At 41.3% G+C, this 23,947-nt stretch overlaps 1 protein-coding gene across 1 annotated transcript in view; it reads right to left on the bottom strand.

The window, feature by feature from the left end:
* Window positions 1–419: 419 nt before the first annotated feature.
* Window positions 420–23,947, bottom strand: part of agmo (alkylglycerol monooxygenase) — a 76,256-nt gene continuing 52,728 nt past the window's right edge. Inside the window, exon 13 of the mRNA XM_034697945.1 lies at window positions 420–1,014. Within this exon, the coding sequence (XP_034553836.1) occupies window positions 934–1,014 (81 nt within the window). The 3' untranslated portion in view covers window positions 420–933. The remainder of the gene's footprint in view (window positions 1,015–23,947) is intronic.

The raw sequence follows: 23,947 nt of genomic DNA, 5'->3' as shown, positions 1-23,947 counted from the left end.
CGTCCATGATTTCCCAAAAAGAAAGTAACATTTTGATTCATCAGACCACAGGAGAGTTTTCCACTTTGCCTCAGTCCATCTCCAAAGAGCTCAGCCCAGAGGAGTCACCGGCATCAAATTCAAAATGAGCACATTACTTTAATTAAATACAAATGATCAGTTTCAACATTTGGTATGATGTCTTTGCACCATTTTTTAATTGAATAGAACATTGTAGAACACAGAAGCAATAGGGGAGCTTTGCTGGAGGAAAACAGCACCATCTGCTGTGAAATTTTACTCCCACACAAGATCTGGTGGTCATCAGAAAAATTTCACACGATCAATCTGCCGTTTGGACGTTTACACACTCCCCTGCTTTTCATTTTGTGCTTTTATTTTGTCTTCTATGTTTGCATTTTTAAGAGAATCAAAAGAGAGACTGGTCGGGTTGTGTTTTATTGCAATCAATCAAGAAAACAATGTATGGTACAGTTTTGTGCAAGTTAAAACTACAATTACTAGCTATCAGTGTGAGCAGTATGTGCTTTATAAGAGGTATATGTTGCATAGTAAAGGCATTACATGGCGGCTCAGGCGACACATAGAACAGGATATTGATTATTGCTCTAATTATCTCAGTAGCACCTTTCGTTCAAACAGCACCAGAGACATTCAAAAAGAGGCTATGTGACAAATGTTCTACCTTTTCTACTTTGTGGCAAACGTACATGAAGCTTTAGTTCAAAACAGACTTAAAACAGTTTAAAATTCAAGTAAAAAGTTAATTTTTGTTGTGCGTCTCCAATAAAATACAGCAGAAGTTGATGGATGGCACGTACAGAATAGGTTTAACACACTCTTACAGGTGATTGAAATGTGTTAATGTTTAATTAGTACAACAATTATGACTTTAAAAAGATGAGAAATCCCTCCGGCGCATCGGTCTGAGGCTCAGTCGGCTTTTTTCTTGATGCTGAGGAGCTGAGAGAAGGTCTGCAGAGCCCAGTACAGCAGAGAGAGGGAGACAAAGGCCTGGAAAAGAGAGAGAGAGGATCGCATTAGTGTTGTTCCTTCAAAATAAAAGGCTGTGACACCTTATAGAAAATAAAAAACTGATGATTATTGACCTGAAATGACCCAAATGCTTAAATTTTAATTACACTCGTCATGAATACTGAGTCAAAATATTGAATTATTAGTGTAGAGGATATTTTGAATAACAGTCATAAACCTGCAGTAAACCAAAGATAATAATCATGACAAATGGATCCAACATTTTTATTCTTAAATCATTACCTGAGTGTTTGGTGTTCAAAAAATAAAATAATCACAATAATGCACTTTAATATTTTTAAAAGCACAAGTTAACATATAAACTGAAGGTTATAACTTAAAACCAGTGAAATTAATTAATTAACATTTTAATAATGGGTTAATTGTCATTTTGTGAAGCTAAAATGACTTAATTTCACTGGTTTTAAGTTATTTTAGCTTCAGAAAATGACAATTTATCCATTATTAAAATGTTGATAAAGTCTCTGAGTAATTAAAAAGTGGTCTCAAATGTAGATATTTGTAAGAGTTATCCCTTTAGCACATCAGTTACCACAGCTTAACTTTTTTCTTAGAAATTTTCCAACATTTTTGTCAACAAATATTCACAATTTTCTTAACATAGTCACTAAATGAAACACCTTGTGTATGCTGGAGTTTCTAACGATCAAAATAAAGAGCTACAAACAATAAAATTGTGAAAAAATTAAATTACTTATCCTGTTCACTTGATTTTAAAACATCAGATGTGCTTTTTTACTCTATAAATGTATTTCTTATTTTGGAAATAATCGCTTCTTTATAGTATTTGACACAGTATTATATTACAGTGAGACTTTTCTCAGACACTCTTCATGTTTAAACAGAAAGAAATCCCCAAAAATATTGACGTACATTTGGTTCTGTTTTTACACTCCAGATCTTGACTTTTTTTTTCTCTTTTAAAAACATTATCTTGAATCATTTTCCTATAAACATGGGAAGTGTTCACCTTAGAAGAATAGCAAAGGGAAGAGGAAAATACAACAGCACTCCATCACGTTTACGTCGTATGAAACAGTGATATGATTTGTTTTGGATGAATGTCCCACTCTTTTATTTCCCTTCTGAAGCTGGCCAACGAGAGCCGTCGTCTTACCCTCTCCAGAAAACACCATCTGAACTGAAGGCTGCATCTAGCTGGTTTATCATACCTGTTACAAGGTCCATAACAAAAAAACAAGAACCCTGAAAGTGTGACAGGTATCTTTTACGAGCAGTGAGCAGAAGACAAACAGTGGAAGTGAATTCTAATTGAAAGCAAACAGAGGGGGACAATGTGGAGAGTGAGCTCAGAGCTCTTCTCCCCTGACTCTCTCACGACGGAGTCAGGAGGTCACCGTCATGGGGGACCTCTCTGTTCAGAGAAGAGAGGGGAGAGAGGGGAGAGAGGGGAGGGGTATTTCTAACAGAAACAGCCAGGCCTCCACCCCTCGCTGCGTTCTGGCTCATAAACTGCATCCTACATCGCAGCCCGAGCCAAAACCGGACCGCAGTCCATCACAGGCAGAACGGCCTGATGGGAAAAAAAGCAGCGTTTCCTCGTGGACACGGCAGCTGTTTTCCTCAGAGAGACACAAAAAGAGAGAGAGAATAAAAACAAAGCTAGCTCTGCTCTCTACCTTTCACTACCTGCTCTGGAATCTGCCAACGCACCGTCAGAGAATAAAAGCTGAGCGACAAACGAAACAAAGGAAGAGACGGAGCGAAGGCCGCCTTCTGTTTTCTACCGACCCTGATCCTTCAAGAGGAAACATTTCCCTTTCACTGTCCAAATACGACTGTTTCAAACTTCTAAACCTAAACTCAGAAGGGTTGGGTTTTATATAATTGATTAAGTCTGCTCAAATCTTTGTCATCAATGTCAGTATTTACAGTTTATACTACTTAAGGTTGGGAGACACATTTTTAAAGTTTAAAGTTATTCTTTAAAGTGTCTTCATTAGAGAGGACAGCTGAGGAGAGACAGGAAATGTGGAGAGCAGAAAGCAGGGGAGACATGCAGCAAAGGGTGCAGGCCGGGAGTCAAGCCGGGAGTCAAACCAGCGACTGTGCAGTGATCGGGTCATGGACTGTAGCCTCTGTTTACAGGCCACCTGCTCTAAAAACTGCAGCCAAACCAGCGCCTGGTGTTTAACTTTCTAACTGGTTTAACCCTCCTATTATCCTTGGGCTCAATTGGACCCCATTCCATATTTAACGTCTCTAAATTACGTAATTTTTTTGGCTTCATATTTCATGACTTATCCTAATTGAGTGGAGAAAACTGGGGAAAATATTAAAATGTTGATTTGTTCCAACCTCCTGTAGAAAAAATAACTACGCATCAGTGTTCCTTGGGGTCAATTTGACCCCAGGCTGTTTTAGCTTGAATAACATAAGAAGTATCAACATTTCACATTTGTTTTGGTTGTTTTGGATGATATTGAGGTCACTATAACCAAGGACACTTCCACATGTGACTGCAGGAGCTGGGATCGAACCGCCAACCTTTACATTGAGATATAATATTTCCACCATGTCTCTAAAGACATTCAATGGTGAGTCCTGTGTCATACGTTCTTCCATTCACCTCACTACACCACCCGCCCAATTAACCACCATGGGGTCCAGAGCCTTCAGCCGGTCTGCCCCCCGCCTCTGGACCTCCCTCCCACCAGACACCCGAAACATCAACTCTCTTTCCATTTTCAAATCACATTTCAAAACACATCTTTTTAAACCGTCATATTCACTCTGATTACACCTCTTCACTGCACTGTATCTGATCCTGATCATTTTATTTGTATTTATTAATTTGACTGTATCATGCCTTGTTGATTTTATCAGCTTAACTTTGATATTGTTTTTTAAACTCTGCCCTGTACGGTGACCTTGAGTGCAAAGAAAGGTGCCTTTTTAAAATAAAATGCATTATTATTATTATTATTATTATTATTGTTATAGAAACAAGGCAGGGCTGACGAGAGCATGACAAACTCACAGCAGTTTGAAGTTCTGTTGTACAAATAAAGTCCTTCTAAATGCTTTAAATTGTTTTTATGTTTGAAATATATTTTATTTAAAGGTCTATTTAGGTAGTCAACAAAGAAACACAAAGTACCTGACACATAAATCTGGGTAACAATCAGTTTCTGGAGGTTTAAATTGCTGGGGTCAAATTGACCCAAGGATAAAAGATTTTAGTAAATTTGAGGGTAACAGGAGGGTTAATGGAAGTGAGTAAAGTCAGCAATGTAACCTAAATAAAAAAACGATGTTCTATTTGACTCCCACAAGAATAAATGTGTTTCCCAATCTGTTTTCTCCTCCTAACTGTACTCATTTGTTTTTTACATCAACATGAAAAGTCTAACTTCTTTGAAGGATGTAACTGCTTTACGTCCTTCATGGAGACGGATTGGGATCGAAAGGTTTAGCACAGCCTCGCAAATCACATTTCACTCAAACAGCCTGAAGCCTGACAGACGCTTCTATCAAACCCTCATGTGGAGGCAAAAAGAAGGGCACCTACTTCCCTCTGTTTCCATCTCTCCTCATGTGTCCCACTGCTCTTCATTTTAATGGACTCAGTAGTAGAAGTCCATGTGGGACAGATTACATCAAGGAAGGAAGCGGGTTTGATCGTCTACAAATAAGCACTACGGCCGGCCGGCAGCCGCTTCCAAAGTAGAGATCTCAGCAAATCGGCTCACACTCACTTTGTTTTGGGCTGAAGGTACTTTGTTAAGGGCAGTTATACAAAAACCCACAAACATGTGGCTTTGGAGATTTTCTCTGATTCTTTGAAAACCTTTATTGACTCAGGGGAAGACACTCTTTTTAGAGTTTTAGGGGGAAAAATGTTGAACTGAGTGCGCCAAAAATATCCAACATCTCTTCTAACAAACTAAATGATCAATAAGCTTCAGGTTGAACAAGGTCAGCAGCATTTATGAGAACACCAATGGTATATTTAAAGAAATAGAAGTGATATCGAACAGCCTGGCCTTCTTGCAGTTAACTCAATGATCACATCTGAGGAACAGAGTGAGGGGAAAAGTGAACGAGAGATTGACAAATGGCGTCTGCAGTGATGCGGACGCTGTACCGGTCTGTCGTGGTGAAGAGAGAGCTGAGCCAGAAGGCAAAGCTCTCAATTTACCAGTCAATCTACGTTGCATCCCTCACCTATGGTCATCAGCTGTTGGTAGTGACTGAAAGAACAAGATCACGAATACAAGCGGCCAAAATGAGCTTTCTCTGCAGGGTGTCTGGGCTCATCCTTAGAGAGAGGGTCAGGAGCTCAGAGGCTCAAAGTAGAGCCGCTGCTTCTCCGGATCGAGAGGAGCCAGATGAGGGGGTTCGGGCATCTGGTCAGGATGCCTCCCAGACGTCTCCCTAGGGAGGTGTTTTGGGCATGTCCGTCTGGGAGGAGGCCACAGGGAAGACCCAGGACAACCTGGCGAGATTATATCTCTCAGCTGGCCTGGGAACGCCTCGGTATCCTCCCAGAAGAGCTGGTGGAAGTGGCCGGGGAGAGGAGGGTCTGGGCTTCCCTGCCGAGACTGGTGGACCCGGATAGGCGGAGGAAGATGGATGGATGGACTTACTCCTAACACTGATTTAATGAACAGGTCTGCTTGTGTTGATGGCTTTTCTTACAGACGAATACGATGAGCCGCCAACTGACGTGGTGTCTCCCTACAAAATCTGCTTGTTTGAATGCAAGCCGTCTTTAGAAGCAAACAATTTCCTACTTGAACCTCTGCTGCTTAACAGCCATCACAAACTTTAACTTTGGGTTTAAAATAATATTTTTGTTTTCAATACACAAGCTTTTACTTCACAAAGAGCCCTCCTAAATAAGGATGAGAATAAAGGACTGAGACATTCTTCAAAAGCGCATCATCCATTATCTGGTCATGGTGAAGCTGGAGCCTTTTACTGCACAAACACCTACAGACTGTGAGATGAAGCTGAAGTACCAGGATGTACAGGGAGGACTTGCAAGCTCCACACACAAAGGCCCCAGCAAAGATTGAAATCAGGAGCCTTCCTGCTGTGAGGCTAACTGCACCACTGTGCAGCCCCAGAAGGGGATCAGGAGCATTACAATTATCTATCATTTTAACACTCTCTGTAGAGCATTTATCGTCCATCGCCAGGTGATTACTGAAATTATCCTGCATATCATGTTCCCTCTATTAGCCTGCAAGCGTAATCATCGGCTGAACCGCTGGTTTTTCCTGCTGAACTCTGGAGATTTAGGACGCATGGAGGCAGAGGAGGCATAGAGCTACGAGGGAGGAGAGCTGGTATAAGGAGACTGAGGTTTATGGAGAGGAGATAGAAGCCGTGTCTCTCCTCTCTCATCATGGGCATCGTGAGATCTCTGGATAATAAGATGGACGAGCTAACAGGACTAGCCAGGAGTCAGACCGAGTTTGTGAATGCAGCATGTTGTGACAAATGTACTGACAATAAACACCACCAATATAAAACATCCATATAGCTGTCAAGTATATACGTTTAATATCCCAGGGTGCATTGCGTTGCCCTGGTGACCATCCTCCAGCCCTCAGCGGGTTAACGTGGCAGAGCCGTGCTGCTCTCCTGCTCTCCTGCACAGCTGCACTCGTGATTGAAATGAAAACAGTGCAGAATGGCTGCTGTCAGGCCGGTGATATACGACCTGTAATAGTATGTTTGCAGAGCTCCCGCTCCATATGGCCGCTACAGTCCACCAGACCGGACTGAGCTGTATCTGAAAATAATCCCAGACCTTTTGTTTTAATCTGGCTGCAGAAGTGGAAGGGTGGTGTTAAGACAGTTTGCAGCAAGTCACGACAATTTGAAGTCAATTTTATTTATTTATTAGTTGCTGTTATATTTGGATTTTTTAGCCTTCATTCAGAGAGGATGGGACAGTGGACAGAGCAGGAAACAAGGAGAGAGAGAGAGGAGTGAAAGCAAGAAAGGGGCCGCAGGTCATTTTAATTTATGTAATGTTTATTGATATTCACTCAGGGGAACGTGTACATTACATCCATTATGTGTATTCTTTGAAATGGTTGTAGCATTTCCAGTTTTTCTATTTTATGTTTGTAGCATTTTCTGTTGTTGTATTTCATGTATATTTTGTGTGTTATGTTTGTTTTATGTGGACCCCAGGAAGAGTTGCTGCTGCGTCAGTGGAAGCTAATGGGGATCTGAATAAAGGACTAAAGGATATAAGGTTGGAATTAAGCCCAGGCCACCTTCATGAGGACTGCAGCCTCTGTACATGGGGCACATGGCTCAACCACTAGGCCAGGCTGGTGCCTCAATTTATTTATTATTTTTTAAGAAAGTTTTTGTTGATATGGTTTGATCCAAATCTTCCACATGGAGCTATTCCAAGTCAGAAAAAAAAACAAAAGAAAAAACCCTGCTCACTTTTCTGTGCACCAGCTGTAGGAGTGCTGTAGTTCAATGTTTGTCAGGACTTTCTGTTTTCTGGCACATTGGCAAAACTTTTCAGAAATGTTTTTTTTAATTTCTGTCCACTTTTTGTAATTCTTTAAAAAAAGAAAAAAAAAAACATGTCTGGAGATTCTGGTTACTTGGCAGTTCTCCACTGTAAGCAGACTAAAATGTGTGATAGGGGAAAAATTGAAAGTAGAACTACAACCAGTCTAAACATGTTAAAAGCAACCAGAGGTTATCAGAAAAAACAGTCCTGTTAAGATTAATCTCATAAAATCAAAGTAAAAGAATGCAAGAACATGACGTTGCACACACACACATATCCACTGTACACACAAAGAGCGCTTCCTGTTTGTTCCTTTGAGCAGATATATGAATGCTATGAGAGAGAAAGATGCATGTAGATGATCTCTCTATCAAAACTTAAATAAAAAAACATTGTTATACATATTTCCATGGCTTTTTTGGGCCAGCTTTACAACATCATAATGCAGCAGACCCCGCCTCATGTACGTAGTCTCGTCTAGTTTCACTGAATGTACATTCTTTAACTTCCTCAGGACAATCTGATTAACAGGCGTAGCTTCGAGATAAGCTTGTGTGCTTTCTTCCAGGTATGGAAATGCATTACAAGTCTGTTAACCTAATTATTAATAGTTTTATTATTATCATCTGTGTTAAAGCTGTAGCTCTTATAAGCATAGGGGTGTAATGCTTAACTACCCTAATGTAAACACACGCAGATGACAGCTGGGGTCTCACATTGGTGGGATTTGTCGGTATTTTGATCTAGTAGATGGAGATACAGTTGTATCTAAGCTGTGTCTGGGTAAACTGGGATAAAACCACCTGACTGGAGCAATGTGTAAGCAGCACAGGTGTATGGACGTTAACCAAAGGCTGGTGGTGCTAGCTCTGCTAATGTTAGCCACACTGGGCAAACCAATTTGACATTGTTGACCCGTAGACTTTATGATCCTGAGTTTAGATGTGTTAAATAAGATTCTCATGCACCTTAACCAAGCGGCAACCTCCGGCCGCAAGAATTGAAGCCGATGTGGAAGGGTCACAAAATGCAGTTCATCGAGGGTCCGCTTGAGGCGGGCTCCGGAAGTACAGGAAACCACATACACACCAATTCAAAAAAGCAGATCTTTACAGCAGAAATAAACATGTTTACAGCCTGGTACAAAAAATGTACTAGTTTTCCATTAGGAGAGGAACAGCTGACTTGACTGACAGGCGGGAACACTGTAGCTGTTAGCGAGGAGGCTCAAAGCCTGCCTCTTTACGTCACACTCACTCGACAGCAGTTCAGTTGAGTTCAGCATTTCCAATATGGCTGCCCCTGATGATTGGCCTCAAAACAGCTCTTCAGAAACAGATGGGTGACGTCTCGGACACTACGTCCATTATTTCTACAGTCTATGACCTTAACACAGTTTAAGTTTGATATGAAACCACCCCTTTACTCAACCTTAAATGCACCTGTTTTGTATAATCAAAAAGGAGCAACATATTGTGACATGTACACACATAATCCACTTCCTAATGTACGCCTACACTCAAAGATCAATCTCTGCCTGTTCATTAGAAGCAGATATACGTCTCCGTGCGCGGGCCGTTTGAGCAGACGCAGGAAGGATGCACTGAGCAGGTTAATGCCCCTCCAGAGAGGCCGAGTGGAGCCGGCTCTGTAGCACAGCCATGAGAAACACGGCCATCACACTCCCACACACACACACACATGCAGCCAGACAAAACACATGTGAAACTGCAGTTGCTCCTCTCTGAAAGTGTAGCGAAAACACAAAGTAGTTTGATGATACGCAGATTTGAAACGATACAGTTGTTCGGAGGGTCTCACATCTGGGTTTTTTTTGTTCTGATTTACCGTGTGTGCAAAAGAGGCCGCGTGCAAGGTCAATAACGACTCATCCAGACTGTTATGAATCATTGAAAACATCCGTACGAGTTTGACTTTTCATATCTGTTCAGTTCACCTCACACTCCAGCAGCTTTGTGATACTTCACCCTCAATAAGAGGAGTCTTCACATCATCCGCTGCAGTTTGCTGGGTGGCCAAACTGCCTGACCTTTTCATGAAGACAGGGTATGATCGCACATCCAGGAGGGATAACTATGAGGGGGAAGTGAGAAAGACAACAGGGCTGTACCTGACCCAGGAAGTGTCAGTCACATTCGATTTGGCTGTTAAATAATCATTTAAGATCTCTTTTTACTGTTTAACTGGTTCCAATCACAGGATCTGGTTTGTTTTGGCTTGTGTTTGAAGAAGGGGGGAACTCTTCGTCTTTTAACTCCCAGTAAAAACCCTCATAAAAGATGAACAAAGTGTGATTTTGAGAGTCTGCTTTAGGAGGTGTGCAGGCTGCCAAACTAATTCTCCATCATTGCCCTCCTGCACAAGATACAGACGGAAAAAAGGAAGATATCAAGCTGAGAAATTGCAGGCTGGTGTGTTCTAAACAGACCATTTCAACAGTACTTTTTTGGGGAGTAGCTCCATGGGAGGATGCATTTCAACCAAATATTTCCATCCACCAATATTTATAAAACTAAAACAACATCTATTTATTTATTTTTCCTGTGCAGTTTAAAACCAGCTGCTCTTGAAAGCATCCTGCGTTCCTGCCATGATCAAAATCACCAATTTGGAGTACGGCAACTCAAGTGGTGAGGCTGTAATCAGCTCAGTGATGAGAAGAAATGTCTCCTCTGTTCCAGCCTGGTCTGAGGTGTTAGCACAACAAACACACTAATTGAAGATCTACTGCCCAGCTTCAGTTTATTTGACTTAGAGGATGAAATGCTAAATCCGAAATAAGATCAGATAGGCTCCTTTTAAGAACATAAACAAGCCCAAACAAAAATAATTCAACCAGAAAAGGCCGACTGGAGAGTGCAAGGCTGAGAAAGGGAGACAAAGGGACGAAAAATCAAGTTTACCAACTGAACAAAGTGCTTCAAGAAGAAAAGGATGTTTTCAGAGGAAGGTTTGGAGAGGAAAAAAGACATTTCAGCTGCTTGTATCTCATCCTTTCGGTCACTTCCCAAAGCCATGACCATGAGTGAGGGCTGGAACCAAGTATGACTTTTAAACTGAAACCAGCGGAGAGCCATGACCTCAGACTTAAAGGTGCTGACCCTCATCCCCGTCACTTGGCACCCAAACTGCCTCAATGTCTGCTGGAGGTCTGAGCCAAAAGAAGCTAACAGAACCACGTCATCCGCAAAAAGCAGACACAAAATTCTGAGGTCCCCAAACCGGAAACCTTCTACCCCCCTGCTGTGCCCAGAGATTCTGTCCACGAAGATCACAAACAGCACCAGTGACAAAGGGCAACCTTTGCAAAGGCCAGCACGCACTGGGAATGTGTCTGAGTGCTGAGTATGCGGACTCAGCTCTCTCTTTGGTCATACAGGGACAGGATGGCTCATTGCAACAGCCTAAAATCCCATATTCCTGCAGAAACACCCACAATAGATACGATTGTAGACCTTCTCAATGTCCACAAATACACAGACTGGATGAGGAAACTCCTGTGCATCCTCCTGTAGTCCAGTGTACCAAGGCCAGGACTGAATCTCAATCTACCCAAATACTCTCAATGTACTATGACAAAGGACCCAGACCAGAGAATCCTCACATTAAAAGAGCTGGAAACAGAAAAATGTTGATGCTTTACTTGAAAAATGGGAAATAAGTCAACACTTATCAATGCAATCTGCGGTTTTCTTTCAAACAACTTATCAGCTATTCTAATATTTGCTGATATTTATCTTCTTTAAGCTTGGTTCACACTTGTGCACTGAATATGTGATGATCCTTTGCTGTTGCACTTGCTTCACCTGTGCAGGTTGGTGTCTGTGCATTGCTTTGCACCACCAAAACCTAGCATGGGTTCATTATTGTGCTTTAGGCAACTGTAATGGAAAGGAGTTCCACATCCCCAGTCTTGAGCTTTGACAGTCTTGGTAATCAATCAGGCGCTCAAATGTCGGCTGGATGGATCCCAATCCCCGTCCAGGAATTATTTGAGCTCGGCTTTCTGATTACAAATTGATTCTTTGTCAGTCTTGAAGACTGTAGCTGTTCAGCACAGAGGAGAAGCTAATTGTGGATCAATGTGAGTCGACGGCGGCTTAAATTTAAGATGTAAAAACCCATCCAAACTCGTGACCCCCTGCCGCTGACAGATGCTGGCAGCTGGAGGCTTTTTCCGGCTCATTTCAGGCGAGATTCTGAAGCATGAACTGTTATAAAAAAAAGACTCACGAAGAGTTTGATTTTACTACAATACTCAATGTGTGATTGTTAGCCAGGGAGCCAATGAGCATGGAGGAGAGAGGGGGATTAATAAACTGAGAAGAGACTGATGACAGCTTTCACTCTAATAAAGATTACTGAATCATTATGCTGAGGCTTCATTCAGGATTATCCTGATAGATTTTACTGGAAGAACTCTTTGACTTATCTGTATTTGAACTTTATGAAAGGCATTGACATTTTTTATGTTTTGAATTTGTGTTCAGAACTCTTACAGCTCTGGATGTATGTGGGTTTAAGAATAAGGAACAAAGACAGGAACACAGAGGGGGCAGAAAATAACAGTCTGCTCAAACTGAAGGAGAGATCACAGTTTAAAAACAGAAACAACATTGAAACACTGGTTTCATTTATTTACTGCGTTAAAAAGTGATTCAAATATTCAAGTCACAAACAGATCTGTTGATAAGAAGTCACGTGTTTTTGGGGTGGCAGTAGCTCAGTCCATAGGGAACTTGGCTTGGGAACCGAAGGGTCGCCGGTTCGAGTCCCAGTATGGACGAAGTTTGGCAAGTGGACTGGTGGCTGGAGAGATGCTGGTTCACTTGCCTGGGCACTGCCGAGGTGCCCTTGAGCAAGGCACCGAACCCCCAACTGCTCGGGGTGGGCTGGTTGACGGCAGTATCCTCACTCTGACATCTCTCCCTAAGCATGTTCACTGCATGTGTGTGCATGATTGTATGTATATACCAAAAAAAACTGTATGAGTAGCATGCCCAAAATAGCATGAGTGAAAAAATTGGGGACCCCTGGGGATCAATAAAGTACCTTTCTTCTTCTCTTGTTTGCAACGTCACTGTCACTTTGATATTGAGAGGACTGTAATGGATGAGGTCACCATTGTGTAATCAATAGACAGTGTCTCCTTTGGCTCATATTACAGAGAGAGTTCATGTTCTTAGAAACCTTTAAAGGTGACATATCATGCAAAATTGACTTTTTAATGGTTCTTTACCTGAAATATGTTTCCCTGGCATGTCTACAAACCCCCCGAGAATGAAAAAAATCCATTCTGCCCCTGTTCTGATTTCTCCACCTTTCTGTAAATGTGTGTGAAACGAGCCGTTTCAGACTTCCGTGTTTTTGTGACGTAACAACAATATCCGGTCTGTCACGGAGTCAGAGCTCGGAGCTTGTTCAGCCCATAGACTGTATAATAAAATACTGAATCCCTCCCCCGTTTTTCATTACCTGCACAAATGTGTGCTAACAAGGAGCTTAGGAGGGAGGCATGCTAGTTGTAGGCTGTCTTAATAAACACAAAGGTCGGTTTTACTCCCCACGTCTGCAGATTGGAAGATATAGTGGATGATTTTTATTTATCATGGATAAGTGCTAGCGCTAGTTAGCATAGCCACATAGCTACATGTTCGTAGCTGTGTACCAAGACACACGTCTACATACTGACAAATAAAACAACAAGAAACACTAAATCTGTGACCAATCCTTCAGAAAGGTCCTGCTGCAGGCGCCTCTCCGTCAGGATCAGATTCAGAGGGTTGAAGTAACGCGATCTCTGAGCAGCCGTGTATATTCAGCCAACATGTAAACATTAGATCAACGTGCTGGAGAGCCGAGGCACATCCACTTCCGGAGGGGGCGTGGTCAGAGAGAAAACAGAGTGTTCTGAGGAGGACTGAAGAAGAGGACTTTTCAGGCAGGCCAAAATCTGATTTCAAAGTGTTTTTTTGAGCATAAACTTTAAAGACATGTTTTGGGGACCAATATATATTGATGAAAAAAGCGTGATATGTCCCCTTTAAAAAGTTGTGATAAACGTGAAAAAGCACACGCTCTATGATAAACTAGAAGTTTAAGATTTAAAAGTTCCTCTCCTTGTTTCCTGCTCTGTTCACTCCTATCCTTTCTAAGTAAAGGTTAAAACGCCTAAAGAATATAACTTAAAAAACTAGTCCTCTGATGGACAAGTCTACTGTCTGGTTTCTGAAAATACAACTAAATCTCTCATCATATTTGGGAGACTTGTTAAATTTCTTCAGAAAATGTCAGACTCTGACTGTGACCAGGAAGAAAATCTCAATCAGGTGCTGCATTGATTCTCGCAGTCCTGTTCGTCTCGTTTTACTTCACCATCAAGATTCAACTTTCAATTTAATGTGGGTGATAACAGCTAAGTTAGCTCACTTTAAGAAGGCTGCAGAATTTACCATTACCAAATCATTAAAATAATTTCAACATCAATATTTAGTGTTGTTTTTTTATATCTTAGAGGGATTGTTTTCAGTATGTGTTTTTTGACATAGGGTTGTATGACGCACCTGACAAACTTGTACATGCTGGATCTATAAATAGTGCTTAAACAAGATGGCCTTCTGATGATCATTTCTGAATCAAGAGTGCAAACTAGGGATGCTTCATATTAATGCTTCAAAGAATAAATCAATTCCAAAACTGACACACATAGACACACTCACATACCTATTTATGTATTTGTTTATCTATTGATTTCTTTATTAATTAGTTCATTTGTTTATTAATTTTTTTAATTTGTTTGTGATTCATTTATAATTTTACTTTTTATATAGTTGATTCTTTAGGTAATGATATTACAAAATGAAAAGAGATCACACGTGAAAATATGCTAACTTACTGTGACCCCAATCAAACAAGTCTGCAATGCAACACTACTCATGTCTGAGCCTGATACTACAGAAAGATGATTTAATAATCCCCTTTGTGCTCAGAACTCAGGACTTTGTAGCTTCATACTAAATCTGTATTATCTGACTTTCATTTTCTCTCCTCCTTTCCTGTTAATATAATTTACACATCTACAGGTACTTTATTTTCTGGCAAGTTATTGCAGCTGACAACATGCTGCTTCCTGTTACAGCCCTTTCAAAGTAAAGTTTTTTGGACTACATAAGACGAGGGGACTTTTATTGTAAAAAGTTTTTTTTGGAAATTAAATATTTATCTTTGAGGTAGCTTAAAAATAAGAGTAAAAATATGTACATTTGTTCATTTAGCTTCAAGCCACAGTTACAGTCATCAATCCTACATGTTTTCAACTTTATAAAACAGACTTTTAACACACTATGAAGGAGGTAGAGTCGTGGTAACAGATAAAATCCCTGCATCGCCTGCTGCAGCTACTGCAGCTGATAAATGTCTCTGCTCTGTGTCACAGAAGGTAACAGAGGAGGGGGGTCCGGTTGTCTGTCACATATCACTCTGCTACGCTACTATGTTTACCTGCCACTTCACTTATATCACACATACACATAGTTGGCCTAGTTAGCAGTGCGTCATCACAACATTCTGTTTTTTCGGTGGCTGAATTTTCGCTGCAACCCTAGTGCAAACTTTCCCCAACATGAATGTTTGGGTTGGCTGTCCACCTGGCTATTCAACAAAGAGGCCGAGCTGACCGTAACCTCCAGTTAATATACTCTTATTCCCATCCCACTTCAAAAATATGAACTATCCCTTTAAGTAAACAACCATGTAGGAAGCAGGATAACAGTGGGCAGGTTGTTATAGAGGATGAGCCCCTCCATGGTGAGCAGGATCCTGACAGGAAGCTCAATGGAGTCGCTCACTGTTCATTATCCTGTACTTGACATTGGGCATGTGATACAGTAAAATAAAATGATTACTCCCCATTACAGTGAGGTAAGGAGCCTCAGAAAGCTCATGTACGTTTGATAAAGTGTAAGGAGTAAAAGTGAAGAGTTGTCAGAAGAATAAAGAAACCAGTAAAGTGGTGACACCTGAAACCTGCGCTGAAGTCCAGTGACTGAGTGTTTGTGTTTTTTGCCTCCAGAACACTTCTGGTCAGGTTCAATCAGGTTCACATGTTGGCTCTGGAGCTCCATCATAAACTGGATCACTGTTGTGTTTCACTCATGAGTTAAAGCACAAATAGGAAGACAAATTCAAAAGAAAGTCAATGCTGGCCTGCGAAACTAACCCCACAAAGCCAAACTAAATACTGCTGGAGATCCCCCAAAGGACCAATTTCTGTGAGATTTCCACAGCTTTACCTGGCAAGTGGTTTGACAACATAAACCAAGCGGTTACTGTTTGACGGGCTCGATCCCCTGCACATTGAGTGATAATATTTCACACTGTGTACGCTCGACCACCCCGCTGTTTACTCCAACGGAACAGTCCTGCCCGGCGTTTCTCTTTCAAATCCCTCCATTTTCTCCCTGGGAGGAGATTTCCTTTCCTTTCCACTCCTGCGAGCGCTCACATGATGTCATGCTCACAGAGTTTCCACTGCTCCAAACAATCCTGTTAACCTCTGCGCTGCTTCTCGCTACCACACATTCCTGCTTCAATAAAAGAAAGTGTGTTGACCTCCTCCACCTGAGGTGAGGTGAGTGGAAACAACTCCCTCTGATAACACCGACCTCTCCCCGGTCGCTCTGTTATCTGCTCAGAGCGGGAAAGACCGGGCGGGATTGTCAAAAGTTTTGCAAAGCAGTCGAGTGATGTGTTAAAGATAAATCCATGGGCCTTTGTGTTTGACACACACTTCATAATATTGTTCTGACCTCCTCTTTTTGACCAGAGCATTCATCTTTCCCTCATACCTTGGAGACAAAGTGGCACATTCTGCGACTGGAACACGATCAGCACAGAGATGAAAAGATGGAAAATGTAACGGGGTGTGAGAACAATTTAAATGTTTTTTAATATCTTGGATTGAGCTGGATTATACAGATTTAAGGTTCGCTTCTCAAGTGTCAAACTTGCATGAGCCAATAAACCAACTTCTTGAAGTCATTTATCACAAGGACACACAGTATGCCATCCATATAGAAGAATACAAGGAAAGCAGACGAGGTTAACCCTTTGAACTCTGCAGAAGAAATGAGTCTGTCAATGTATACATCGGCACTTTTGCTTCTTGGTGGTTCCTCCTATGCTTCATACCCACAGACATCATGTATGTCAACAATTTATAATAACTGATAACAGTTTTGAAATGAGGAAAGACACAAAAATCAGACTTAGATTTCTCTTGAGTTCACATCATAGACTGTATAATAAAGGGACGTAGTATCCGTGATGTCACCCATCTCTTCCTGAATGCTGATTTGAAGCCAACCGCTGGCAGGAGCCATATTGGAAATTCTGAACTCAACCAAACTTCAGTCAAGCTAGTGTGAGGTAAAGAGGCGGACCTTTAGACTTTTCGCTCAAAGCTCCAGGATGCCCGCCTGTCAATGAAGTCAGCCATGCCCTTATTTGGGCAAAACTCCGAAGTTTAATATCTTCAAAAAGAAATAAACCGTATTTTGAACCAGGCTGTAAACATGTTTATTTCTGCTGTAAAGATTGTCTTTTTTGAATTGGTGTGTTTGTGGTTTACCGTGTTTCTGCAGCCGGTCTCAAGAGTTTTTTAGCACTTCCACATGGGCTTACGTTCATCCTTCCATCAGTTATCCTGTTCATAGTCATGGAGGCCAAAAAACAGGTCGCCAGTCTGTCTCCGAACAGATATGCTCACCTTACACTCAATTTAGAGTCCCACATTAACCTAGTGAGCACGCCTTTAGGCTGTGGGAGGTAGCCTAGCATGCAAAGCCACATATAAAATCTCTAGTTAAGATAAGATATGTACTATCTTGCTGTGTGCAGGGTTACCCACTGCACCGCCCTCTGAATGTTGTTCAAACGCAATCATCAACATAGTAGCATGAACAAAATACTTCATTACACTGCAGGAGTTATTCAAATCCTGGACATCTTTCAGTTTTTAGATAATCTTTTTGTGTCTGGGTAGAGTTCAAAGATGCTTTTGAGTTTTATCTGCAAAACTAGATCACTGGTGCACCCTGTTCCTCACGCTTTTTGTTCCAGTTTCAGACGCATGCAGTGTAATGTAATGAAATCATTAACGAACATTCATGATTATGATGCAAAAGAGAAAAGCTTTAGCTGTCTGTTGCAGAAAGAATGACAGGTCAAGCTTTTACAGTTCATCAATTGGATAACTTTAAACAGGACGATGTAAAAAATGTCCCTGAGCAACTATCCTCAAGCTACCTGTGCACTGTTATGGCATTTTTTATCCTGCATAATGTCATTATGATATTACATCATCAATAATCCAACTACAAGATGACAAAAAGACTGAAGCCTTTCCTTTTACCTGCAAAAAGGATAAAGTCCCTAGCTATGATGATTTTTGCTCAGATCACATCAAACAGGGTCATGTAAGATAGAAAGATGTCACACACATGCAGTCCATTTTTAAAGGTTTAAAACGTGTGAGTTTCTTCCTTTCTTTGTGAGTTACAGTTGCTTTGTTTCATATTTAGTAAAGTTAAATCTGATGTGAAACTGGAAAAAGATCATTAAATAAATCAAGTTCTTTGTTTTTTATTTGAACCCATAACCTAAAAACTGTTCCTCCCCTGCCCTCAGAAAGCCTGAAGATACTTTATTCCTCTCAGCTACCGACAGGTGTATTTTTATGATCCCTGCCCTCTCTCTACGTCTCTCCAGTCAGAGGCTGATTTGAGAGAAAAAAACAGCTTCATTACTCTGAAATATACAAGTTTCTGCTCGGCAGCACGTTTCCATGTGCCTCCAGGCAAACTGGAGGGCTGCACAATAACACAACCATGTGTTACAGCATTACAGCACAAACACTGAGAGACCCCCCTCCTTCCTTCTGCCCACCCCACACTCAGCATACAGCGGACACACACATAGACAGAGGGTGTAACAAATAACAGCAGGCATTAAAATGCAATCAGGTACAACAACCCTGCAATAAAAACGTAGTTAAACTGTTGTGACATTTGGTCCCAGAGGTCGGGGTTTTAGTGATTTCACTTCCTGTTATTTTGGAAACTACGCAAACACTCGTTTTAAATCTAGGTGGGCTGAGAAGGTAATATCGTTCTTTGGCAGCTTAACAAGTACACACACAATTAATGCTTTCTTGATTTCCAGACAAATAATCTGCAACAATTTTAATCATTTGAGTCTTTTTTTTTTTAAGTAGGAATGCCATTAGAGGAGTCCAGCTGCTCCAGTGTGATGATTTGCAGCTATTCTTTGATTCAGAGAGATGAGAGATGAGAAGAAGAAATGAGAGATTTGAGCCCTGCAAAAGTTGACTAGTCCCCACCACAGGAATCTGCCGGTCTGGATACAGGTGTAGTGATGCATAACCAGAGCTTTTGGCTGAATATGGTCACTTCTGACTCCAGAAAATCAAGCTAGCAGTAGCCAAAACACAAAACTCAAGGCTTCAAAAAGTCTGTAAACTAATGAGGGATGTTACATCTGCTAAACCCATTTCTTACATGCAATCTTTGCAAGGGTTGGTCCAAAGCAACCAGCAATTGATGAGTGTTTCTATGCAAGTTAAATCAGACAGTCTGCAAACAACTTAATCTCCATTTCCTACATCAAATACTGACAAACTGTGCTGCACTAAGAGATGTCACCTGTCACTGTGCTTGTTTACATCCGGGTAGTACAGCGCTATAGCACCACGTCGACTAAACACACACATCCCTCGTCTTCCCTTTGAGCTTATAAAACAGGAAGTGGTATGAACAAACATCTTATTTAACATTTAAACCCTTCTTATAACAAACAGGCCCAGAATTTTAAGCTACTTGTACCAGATTAGCATAATATCTGATACAAAAACAAACCTTGGTGAAAATATTTACCCAACCAAATATGACACTCCTTTAGTCCTGTGTTCACATAAGATTTGCAAAATACATGCACATGTGTGCTAACATACAGCACACACATTTCAGCATGATCCATTCAGGTTAAAGTAATGGTAAACCAGTACTATCTAGTATATATGGCACTAAAGAAAGAGATATCATTGCTGTTAGAACCCTCTTTGCGTGGCATGGAATACTTGAAGCTTGGAAATCTCCCACCTCATCACTTCGCTCTGCCTGGCTGAAGGATTTGATGTTTTTCTTGCACATTGAAACAATTAATTTTACACAAAGAGGATTTAACAAGCATTTGAATAACACAAGGTGCCTTTCATTTCCTTTATAAAAATGAATCCATCCTAACTCCTCAATGAGATATACCAGACTCAGTCTAAGCACCCAGCAGCCTCTCTGATGACAGACACTGTACCCAAGCACCACACAGTACTTTAACATTTTCTGAACTTTATATCCACATTCTGTTTATGTATTTTGCGACCTTGATTACACTCAGTTATAATATAGAAGTATATGTGATAAATAAGGCTGAAAAATGTGGGATGTTTAATCACCAGACCTTCTTTGTTTTACAAACTGCTCCAAGAATCTGTTTCAAGACAGGAGCAATCATGGGTCTGATTATACATGAGCCCCAAGCAAGCAGCAACCTCCTGTCTCAAAATATGAAGCCCATGCAGAAGTGCTAAAAACTGCAGTTCATTGAGCGTCCACTTGAGGCTGGCTGCAGAAACACAGGAAACCACATACACACCCATTCAAAAAAGACAATTTTTGCAGCAGAAATAAACATGTTTACAGCCTGGTTCAAACCCTGCCTCTTTACATCACGCTAAGCTTGGTTGATTTCAGCATTTCCAATATGGCTCGCGCCGATGGTTGGCTGCAAATCAGCGCTCAGGAACAGATGGGTGATGTTAAGGATACTAGGTCTATTAATTATACAGTCTATAGTGTATCCATGATGTTACAGGTAAGGTTCAGACGAGTTCACAGCCTCTATCAACACCAACAGATGCTCATACTGGTTCACACAAACACACCAACAAACACATATATCACCACACACACATAACACCCATATGTCTTCACGCGGGCTGCACAGACTTTGGTTTGGGCGAGCGAGTGGGCGGCTGGGAGCGAGAGAGAGGCAGCCCTGGTTTACGGGTCAAGCCTGCAGCTTTACAAGGGAAATCTCCAGAGCCACTATAAATACCACTGTGAGCTTTAAGGGTGCAGTATATCACACCACTGGGTTTGAAGGACCACAAACCGACCTAGTTTCTGTAGTTTTTTTTCTTTCTCTTAACCCCTCCTTTTCTTTTTTTCTCAACCGTACAGTCGCATAAGCCTGAATACAATTAAATGTGAATTTCCCCCTCCTCCATTTCAAGTGACGGTTAATTGATTGGCACGACTTCAAAACCCGCCCCCGTCTGAGACAAAGAGCTGGCCGTTCACCTCATGCGTCAGACTCGTATATCATTAAAGTACCTTAAAGTTGGAGGGTGGTTTTCTTTTTTCTCTCCCTTCTCTTTGGTTCTGAGCAAAGGGTACAAATATGTCAAGAGCCTTTTCAAGTAAATTTGAGGTTTTTCAATGAGCCCCACCTGCAAGCGAGACATTTATTCAGCTCAAACTGATGTACTGCGACTTGAAATGAGGCCTAATGACTCGCTTTAGGAAACGGCTGCATTTAAGTTACAGTGCTGTCAAAGTGACACAGGCGTGCAGCATGTGCGGCGTAAATCAAGACCTCTTTGCTCTGAAGCTGATTGGATATGCACTCAGTTTTAGACACAGCTTTAAGCAAATCATATTTCATTCAGTTTTATTTACTTTTACGGTGAGAAAAAGAAAAGGCTGGGAAAGCCTGGAGTTGTCTTTCGAGCACCTGAGCGCAGCAGATGTGGAGTCAGAGCATAATAAAAAAGCTGCGATTCAGCGCTCACGTGCAAATCTCATCAGCCAGCTCTAGTTAGCAGCAGACGGCGCTAATTGGTTCCAGAAGTGTTGCTCTCGTTCACACCGGCTGGGATGGCAAGCAGCGAAGGCGAGCGGTAAGAGAGAGAGAGAGGGAGGGAGTGAGGAAAAAAGAGGAGGTAGGGCGAGTAATGAGAGGTCAGCCGCCATCTACAGTCAGGCTGCCAGAGCCAGAGAGAAACGCCAATTTTATGGTCAATTGGGCGACGCATCTGGACTCATAGATCACAGGCCTGCAGGGCTGGACTTAGCACCCAGCTCATACACAAACCAGACCACACAACACACACTGTAACTGCCAAACAGGCTTCACACACACACACACACACACACACACGCCAGGGACACATGATTGAGTCATACTGAGATCTCAATGTAAACGGTTCATTTACAGTTTTGCCTCGTTGGATAATTATTTCAGAACGGAGAGATTTCTGTTTCATTTTCTCTCCTCTGGCATCACTAAGTCAGACTTATTAAGACATATCACTGAAATGATTCCTCATACTCCTTTCTGTTTTCACTGCACGTCTGATTAACTTTGCACAGAAAGAATTTCCTCCAGAACATTTACTTGACGAGGCAAAAGGCAAACTTTTAGTAACAGGAATGCAAACACGTGCATTCTTCACTTCAAAGACACTGGTTTGAGAATTAAACAGATTTCTTTTGTCTATTTTTTTTCTGTTACAAGATATACACATGTTCAATATTCCACTTTTCTGTATTTTGTACACACATCACTTCTCTGCTCTGCACTTTAAACTTTAAACTGAATAGATGGTGTCGGTCCAGTTGTTAGAAGTCCAAACTACTTGTCCAAACAAGTCTTTTTTTCCCCCTTTCTCTAAACTCTTTTTTGTGTAAGGTAGTCTATACCGGATAACTTTATGTGATTATTGCTTTCAAAAACTGCCTTTTCTTTTCTTTTATCCATCCATCCATCCATCCATCCATTATCTTGACCGCTTATCCCGTTAGGGGTCACGGGGGGCTGGAGACTATCCCAGCTGGCTTCAGGCGGAAGGCAGGGTAAGCCCTGGATAGGTCGCCAACCCATCACAGGGAGAGAGACAGACAACCATTCATGCACACACTCACACCTACGGGCAATTTAGAGTGATCAATCAACCTGGTGAGCATGCTTTTGGACTGTGGGAGGAAGCCGGAGTACCCGGAGAGAACCCACGCATGCAGAACATGCAACCTCCACACAGAAAGGCACCTGCCCGGCCGGGGATTCGAACCACGAACCTTCTAGCTGTGAAGCACCAGTGCTACCCTGCACTGCACCACTGTGCAGCCGACCCTTTCTTTTATGTTCTGTTTAATATTGAGCACTTTTATGTCTTTGCACTGTTGCATATAAAAAAAAAGAGGCAAAAATTCCAAACTAAGCATTCTGACTACATAACATTTTACAAAGAGCAATTTGTTAAACATGTTTTGGAAGCAGTTTTAAAGTCTTGATGCCAGAGAATAATACATTTTTAGACCAGAGACAAATTAGACATTTCCAAATAACAATCATTTCCAGAAATTTGAAAACAACAGCTCGACAAACTCAAACTGTAAACCTGGTGAAGAATGATTAAGCATTTGAGAAGGGGTGGAGTCGTACTGGTATCAGCACTGCTGTGATTCTGTTGTAGGTATGAGACTGCAGGCCGAGCGCCAAAGATAACAGTAGTGCTGATTTCAGGACAACATCACAACCTCAAGTGTGATGTTTCTTTAAAACAACAGTTCAACAAGCAGAGTATAGCTGCAAAAAATTAAACTCAACAACAGATCCATAATTTCAGCTTGATTCAACAGAGCATCTACTTAACAGTTCAAATCATTTATATAATTTAAACAGTGAGATTAAATGTGTTGTTTGATTCAGAGGAACCATCTGTCTGCTGTGATGTTACTTCACATACAGTAGATCAGATCATCTGAGAGAGGCAGAGTGACACAGGAAGTGAGAAGTCCCAGTGACGGTGTTCTCTACACCTACACTCATTGACTGTCCAATCAGATTACTTGATTGGAACTGACTCTTATAGATGAGAAGTAGTCCCTTAATTGTTCAGAAGAAAATAAAAATGTACAATATCATGACATCTGAAAAAAATCTGGCTCTTAGAAGCTCCTCTGAAAGGAGGTACGACATTTTTACTTTTCTAAATGTTGGGATATTTCAGGCTCGTCCAGTTCAAGATTGTTTCTCTCAGAAAGATGAATCACTCTGTTACACTTCTCAGTTACCACAAAAGGGAAAAGACTTATTTGTGGTTCAAAAACATAAAAACAGCAGTAACTCTCTTTCCTAGAAGAAAAGAGGGAGACTGCAGTCTGTAGTTACAGCTCTCTTTTAAGCAGATTACATTTCAGTTATTCAGATATATTAGAGTAT

The sequence above is a fragment of the Notolabrus celidotus genome, chromosome 12 (genome assembly GCF_009762535.1).
Source record: "Notolabrus celidotus isolate fNotCel1 chromosome 12, fNotCel1.pri, whole genome shotgun sequence".
Lineage (NCBI taxonomy): Eukaryota > Metazoa > Chordata > Actinopteri > Labriformes > Labridae > Notolabrus > Notolabrus celidotus.
The sequence above is the reverse complement of the archived record's forward strand: the minus strand, read 5'-3'. Positions and strand labels throughout refer to the sequence as shown.